This window comes from Etheostoma cragini, chromosome 3, assembly GCF_013103735.1.
Source record: "Etheostoma cragini isolate CJK2018 chromosome 3, CSU_Ecrag_1.0, whole genome shotgun sequence".
NCBI classification, from domain to species: domain Eukaryota; kingdom Metazoa; phylum Chordata; class Actinopteri; order Perciformes; family Percidae; genus Etheostoma; species Etheostoma cragini.
In genome coordinates this window covers 7,951,296-7,958,636 of record NC_048409.1, presented here as the reverse complement: position 1 = coordinate 7,958,636, position 7,341 = coordinate 7,951,296, and the positions used below count along the sequence as shown (strand labels likewise).

At 40.7% G+C, this 7,341-nt stretch overlaps 1 protein-coding gene across 2 annotated transcripts in view; it reads left to right on the top strand.

Moving 5' to 3' along the window:
• Window positions 1-7,341, top strand: part of LOC117941670 (seizure protein 6-like) — a 301,601-nt gene that overhangs the window by 277,876 nt on the left and 16,384 nt on the right. For both annotated transcript variants that reach the window (XM_034866671.1, XM_034866670.1), the window contains exon 13: window positions 4,080-4,274. In XM_034866671.1, coding sequence (XP_034722562.1) covers window positions 4,080-4,274 — 195 coding nt within the window. The remainder of the gene's footprint in view (window positions 1-4,079; window positions 4,275-7,341) is intronic.

Here is a 7,341-nt window from a genome sequence, read left to right as displayed (position 1 = left end):
GGCCTTAAGATTCTTCCACCGCAATTTGATTTGGTCTGTGGTCCTCCTCTGGCCAAACTCTATGGCATTCACATGTTCCTTGATTAAAATCCAAACATCATTTTTCTTTTTGTTGGTATCCTTAGCAGAATTAAAACTTCCCATTATTGTTCCATAATGGCACCGAACACCCTCTAGTAGTGCATTGGTTTCAGCAGCACTGAAGTTACAGCTTCTTGAGTCCATGGTTCCGTTGCTTTACTATAGTGAACATTGTTCATCAATTATAGGCCTTGGGTCCAATTGCCTCAACTGAACACAAGCCAAAACTAATAAGTTGTGTTTGAAAAAGACCAATTACACAGCCATATAAATCAGCCTTTCTCAGAGGATTCACAGAGAGCCAGTGAAATGGCAGGTGTTGTCCACCGTCACCACCACTTTGCCAGGAGAGGATACCGTCAAAGGGTGTATGTTTAACGTACCAAGCCACAGGAGCAATACACCACTGAGGCGCTTTATGTTCGGTTTCGCTTTGGGAAGGCTGTATATAGGGTCCCTTGTGAACCTTCTCAGGCCAAAACTTCAACACAGAACCCCCGGAGACCGTGAAAGGAGTCACGGTCTGTCTGTGGAAGACCAGATCCTTATTGCTCTCCGATTTTATGCATGTGGGACTTTCTATCAAGTTGTTGGTGACTATATGGGAGTGGTGAAATCAGCTGTGTGTGATGTGGTGAGAGATGTGTCAATCGCACTGGCCAGCCTTGTCAATTAATTTTTTTCTTTTCCAAAGAACAACCAGATTGCCCAGGCCAAGCGCAGCTTTTTTCTTTTGGGGAATATGCCCAATACTATTGGAGCAATCGACTGCACACATCTGCATATACAAGCACCTCATGAGAATCAATGGGAGTTTACAAACAGAAAGGGGAGGCACAGCATCAATGTCCAACTTGTGTGTGATGCTGACCTCATCATCACCAACTGCGTTGTCAAGTGGCCTATGTCTGTCCATGATGCACGCAGCCTGAGGGAAAGCGCTCTATATGGAGACTTCCAAACCAACCGACCAGATGGCATAATATTAGGAGACAGTGCCTACCCACTCCTACCATGGCTGATGACTCCTTTTGTAACAGCAAATACACCGGAGCAGGTACGCTTCAACACTGCTAATTGCAGAGCAAGATGTGCAATTGAGTGTTTAAATGGAGTTCTTAAGAGGCGCTTTGCATGCCTTAACTACCTGAGAGCGGAACAACAGAAAGCATGCAACATAACCCTTGCCTGTATTGTCCTGAACAACATCGCTACTAAGCACAATGTCCCTCTCTGTGCTGACAATGATGCACCTGAGCCCCTTGGAGACCCTAACCCACCTCCTGCATTCTGCAGGAGCAAACAGGACGTGCAACAAGGGACGCAATAGTTAGATACTATTTCTGATTTGGATTTGTTTTGGATTTCAAAGATCAGTGATTGCCATTCTTTGCATTTTTTGGGTTATAATATTCTAAATTCTAAATATTCTAAAAACAAAAATATTTTCAATTGTGATGAATATATAGGCCTATATATATATATCAATTATTGACAGAATAAAAATTATTGTTTTTGGTCAATTTTGACAGCTGTTTGGGGGATTATTTTATGAGGCCAAACTCTTTCTACTTCGCTGTAGGCCTATACTGAAAGGCTGATTACGTTAAAGCCTACCTAATCACAGTAGCCTGATGGATGAACAAATACAATTAAAACCTTATGAATAAATAGGATATCTTGTAAGATACTGCATGATCCAAATATAGTATTATTTGATACATTTTTTAAGTTTTCATTACATTTTGGGCATGAAATCCACGCTGAGTCCACCCTTCTGATGGGATCAGTTTAATCCAGACTTTTTGGATCAAAGTGATCCAAATCCTACAAAAAAGTTCTGAAAAACCCAAACTAAAGGTTTGATCCAGATCAAAACCAAGATTGGATTATGTGATCTAATCTGAGTATGTAATCTGTTTTTTCTTTTGAAAAACCCATTTTCAACATTTGATCCAATCCGTTATCCAAAATCCTAGTGGATTACTTTTGAAAAACTGGGCCCTGGTGATTGGGGGTGCACGGCAAACAGGTAGCAGTTTAGTCAACAACCAAAAGTTCTGGGGAAGCAGGCAAGATGGCGGGCTGGGATAGGGACAGAAAACCTGTAGCCAAGACGCTAGTAGGCCGAGAAGCAGGCAGGCTGGTGGGTGAGTCTTTAGGCTCTGGAAAGCTGAGTTCTGCTCCACATCCCACCAGCAAACCCCCCAGAGATACCTGGCTAAAGCGGGATCTTCCTTATGAAGGGAGCAAAAGTCATCAGCTCACCATCTGAGTCCATGGGTGAAGGAGAGCCTTGAACTCTAAGTCCATTTTGTGGCTTGATTATTCTGTGATGTTGGAATACAGAACAGACCCAAATGCATTAATATCAGTTCCTTAAGTAATAATCAGGGTGATTAAGTAATAAATAGGAAATGAGCTGTGGAGGTAAACAGCAAGAACAGGGACAAGGGCACGAGGCTGGGGTAGGATGGCAAGGGAGCTGAGGGCTGGAATAGGGTGGCAAGGGCTAGGTAGGATGGTGAGGCACGGGCAGGATGGCGAGGGACCTGAGGGCTGGGTAGGAAGACGAGTGTGCTTGGGGAGAACGGGGGAATCGGGGCCGAGGGAGCTGAGGAGGAGGCACTGAAGTCCAGGGAACAAAGAGGACAAGGCTGGAAGCGGGAGCAAAGGCAGGAAAGAGCAGGGAGATGTGTGAAGGGGACCAAGTGGTAAAGCCAGCCGACTGGAGACAACAGAGAGGGGTATGGAGACGATGGCTGCTGAGAACAAACAGAGGTAAGCATCCCAAACTGGACAGAGACAGGCAAGTACAAGGTTTTCCAGAGAGCTTAAAGCGAGTGTCACCAGGGTGGCTCAGACAATGATCAAGTAAAGATTGTGAGTGGATCCGGGGTTGGAATACTGGGCTTGATTGTAGAAGACTGGCAGGTGTTTGCGCCGGGAGAGATGATGGTGGAATGACGAACAGGTGTGTGTAGTCAGCTGGCAGAAGTAGGCAGGAGGGGAAGGGGAAACACAGGAGACACAGAGAGGCAGGGCCAACAGAGGAACTTATTGTGGAAAACTAGAGAACTAGAAAACTGGATGCCAAACCCCAACCACAGCAAGGACGCCATTACTCTCATATATTTTTACATAGCAAATGTTTGTTTGCTGCTACATTAATGTTCTAAATGTTTGTAATGTTCTCAACACATTTCATGGAACCATTATTTTTGGGCATTTGTTTTATGGAAGTGGACATTTTTGCCTTTTTTTTTCTTTCTTCTCTTTTATAATGTATGAATTGATTCCACAGGAAATGTTACAGATAACATAAAAGGCTTATTTTTTTTACATTTTCACCCCAACCCAAAGTTGCACATAACATTGAGTATAACATTGTGAAATATTTGTACACTCACAAGTTTCTGTAACACATTATGCAATTAGATAAATATGTGGGCCAAATGTAAGCACAAATGTACATATCTATACAGGGATAATTGTAGAAGAAATGAGAAATAAAATATAAATAAAATAAGCAAGAGAAAAATTAAGGGAATATTAAACTAGAACTACTTTTCCTGTCAAAGCACAACAACAATGGCCGACCAACAAGAATGCAAATTGGTGGAACTATAGATCATATATATTTGAATATATTTAAAGTTTACTTCAATGTAATAATGCTGTTAATTGTCCTTCATGCTGTAGTGACCTAAATCTAGGAATGTAATTAACCATGGGCCCCCAAACAGACTTGAATGTTTGACATTTATATCTTGACAGAGAGATGCCAATCACTCTCAGCAGATTGGAATAACAATACATAATTTAAAGGCAGTCTGGACAGTGGTATCATCTTCTACTGGCCCCACTGATGTTAAAAAAAAGATTGTTAAGAAATATTGATTGAACATTATCATATCTGACTCCATTGCACATTTAATTTCCTTCCGTTTTCCTTATCTGTCTTGTCAACCTGACCTATTTCTTCTCCTTACCTCCAGCGGAGACTTTCAAGCCCTGCAGTCACCCAGGAACACCTACCTATGGGATCCCCAGCTCCAACAAGCTTCATTTCCAGGCTGGAGAGAACCTCTACTACTCCTGTCTGATTGGCCATCAGCTGCTGGGTGAGCCTGTTCTCCACTGTGTCCCTGGACACCCATCCCACTGGAGTGGGCTGCCACCTGTCTGCAAAGGTGAGGTACTGCAGCCTGATGTCTTTACTACATTGTCAGGTCATCTTCAGTTATACACAAGGCCAAATGTCCTTAAAAACCATGCTTTCTTAAAATACATGATCTAACTCAAGACCATAAAAAATATGAAAATCTATGATATTCTAAATGATTAATAATAAATAATTATACATAAGTGTTGCAATAAGTAACTGAGTAATTAAAAATTTAGTTTAGCTCAACTCAGCTGGTTACATCCAGCAGTCGAGAAAACTAAGTCATTTAATTGGTTGAAGAGCCTATGGAAGCAAAATATGAACTGGAACTATCTTGAGCACGCAGTGTTCAAACACTGTCTGAAAAATGTGACTCTTGCTTCTCAACAACGCAACAAAACAAGGCATTTGCAAAAACTCTCGGGAGACTCAGCTCACATAAGATGACAGGACGTAGCTTTGTCACGTATAGTTCTGTTGTGCGCTTGCATGCAGAATAAAAACAAAACTAACCGGCTCAAATGTATCCTACTTAACTGGTAAGAAATTCTGTCAGACTGGGTAAAGGAAGCTGTCTTGATCCCCTGTTGTTCTCCTTATAAATGCTTCCATTAGGTCACACCATCAACAAGTTTGATAGAAATTTCCATAGTTAGACTTAGACTTCTCTTTATTAATCCTTTTGGGATGACTCCCACGAGGAAATTGAAAATTCAAGCAGCAGTTTTAGGAAGAAACCAATAGATACAAAAGACAGTATAAAGACAACAAAATAATAGAAATGATAATAACAATGAGAACATTTGTCAAATAAAGACATAAAAGACCATAAATGATTATCAAAAGTGTCAGTGTTGAGTCCAGTGTTAAAGTGTTAGTGATAAAATGACCAGGTATTAATGTAAGTCCAGGTGTGTATGTATGTATGTATGTATGTATGTATGTATGTATGTATGTATGTACGTTTGTATGTACAGTGAGGAAAATAAGTATTTGAACACCCTGCTATTTTGCAAGTTCTCTCACTTAGAAATCACGGAGGGTTCTGAACTTGTCATCGTAGGTGCATGTCCACTGTGAGAGACATAATCCCATAATGTCCCAAGTGCAGAAAAACACCCCCAAAGCATGATGCTACCACCCCCGTGCTTCACAGTAGGGATGGTGTTCTTAGGATAGTACTCATCATTCTTCTTCCTTCAAACACGGTTAGTGGAATTATGACCAAAAAGTTCTATTTTGGTCTCATCTGACCACATGACTTTCTCCCATGACTCCTCTGGATCATCCAAATGGCCATTGGCAAACTTAAGACAGGCCTTGACATGTGCTGGTTCAAGCAGGGGAACCTTCCATGCCATGCATGATTCCAAACCATGACGTCTTAGTGTATTACGAACCGTAACCTTGGAAACGGTGGTTCCAGCTCTTTTTAGGTCATTGAACATCTCCTCCCGTGTAGTTCTGGGCTAATTTCCCACCTTTCTTAGGATCATTGAGACCCCAAGAGGTGAGATCTTGCATGGAGCCCCAGTCCGAGGGAGATTGACAGTCATGTTTAGTTTCTTTCATTTTCTAATGATTGCTCTAACAGTGGACCTTTTTTCACCAAGCTGCTTGGCAATTTTACCCGTAGCCCTTTCCAGCCTTGTGGAGGTGTACAATGTTGTCTCTTGTGTCTTTGGACAGCTCTTTGGTCCATGTTAGTAGTTGAATTCTGACTGATTGTATGGACAGGTGTCTTTATGCAGCTAACAACCTCAAACAGGTGCATCTAATTTAGGATAATAAATGGAGTAGAGTTGGACATTTTGAAGGCAGACTAACAGGTCTTTGAGGGTCAGAATTGTAGCTGATAGACAGGTGTTCAAATACTTATTTGCAGCTGTATCACACAAATAGTTAAAAAATCATACATTGTGATTTATGGATTTTTGTTTTAGATTATTTCTCCCACATGCACCTGCAATGACAATTTCAGCCCCCTCCATGATTTCTAAGTGGGAGAACTTGCAAAATAGCAGGGTGTTCAAATACTTATTTTCCTCACTGTCTATGTACTGCATGAATGTATGTATGTATGTATTGTCCTCTCTGCCCTATTTCCTCCCCCCCAGTGAGGAGTTGTAGAGTCTGATGGCACGAGGGACAAAAGAGTCCTTGAGTCTGTTGGTTCGGCACTTGGGAAGAAGCAGCCTTCCACTAAACAGGCTCTTCTTGGTGCTTATGACGGTGTGCAGGGGGTGGCTGGCATTTTCAGTGATGTCCAGCAGTTTGTTAAGTCAGTTAAGCAGATGATACACAATAATACATATCTGTTGAGCCTAAAAAACTTGATAAAACAATTCAATTCAGACCCAGACTATGAAAACTATACGTTATGAAGTGTAAAGTTTCTATTTTGAAGATAGTAAATTGTTAGTGACGTTAAATATAGATTATTCAATATGGTCCTTTCCTGAGATAAATGTGATTTATTATTTCCCTTAGCATAGCCATGTCAATGTTAACTGCTGGAGAGTGTTGAGTGTTGTTAGGCCATTCCACCGAATAAGTGCCATTTGCTTGTGGTAACTCTTACAAAATAAACATATTTTTTTTTTAATCTTTTTTTCAAAACTGAATCTAATAACACATATTTTACCTATTCAAAATGTGTAATGGTCAATCTCAGGCAACTTTATTTGCCAAAGCTAGTTGCATTTTTCTAATTTGAGTAACAGGACTGAAAGTAAAAACACTGAGTCTTTAGCAAAGACTTGGCAAATACCAAAAATATAGCCTCAGGGCATCCATGCTTATAGCACAAGAACAATAAGTACAATCAAGTGATTTACCCCAAAATTGTATTTTTAAAATAAACAAATGACTAAGAAGTAATAGTTTTGGTAACAGGACAGTATGTTGAGATTTAACTTCTCAGTCATAGTTACAATGTCATTAAATATACAAAAAAAATAAATGAGAGAACTAACTTTTGGTCGTATGGCCTTTAATAGATCCAAATGATGCATCAGAGTCGCAGTCTTACACACTTCTCTGCTCCTTTACTACGGGAGTTACCTAGTCAAACCCCCATAGTGACGGTGTCT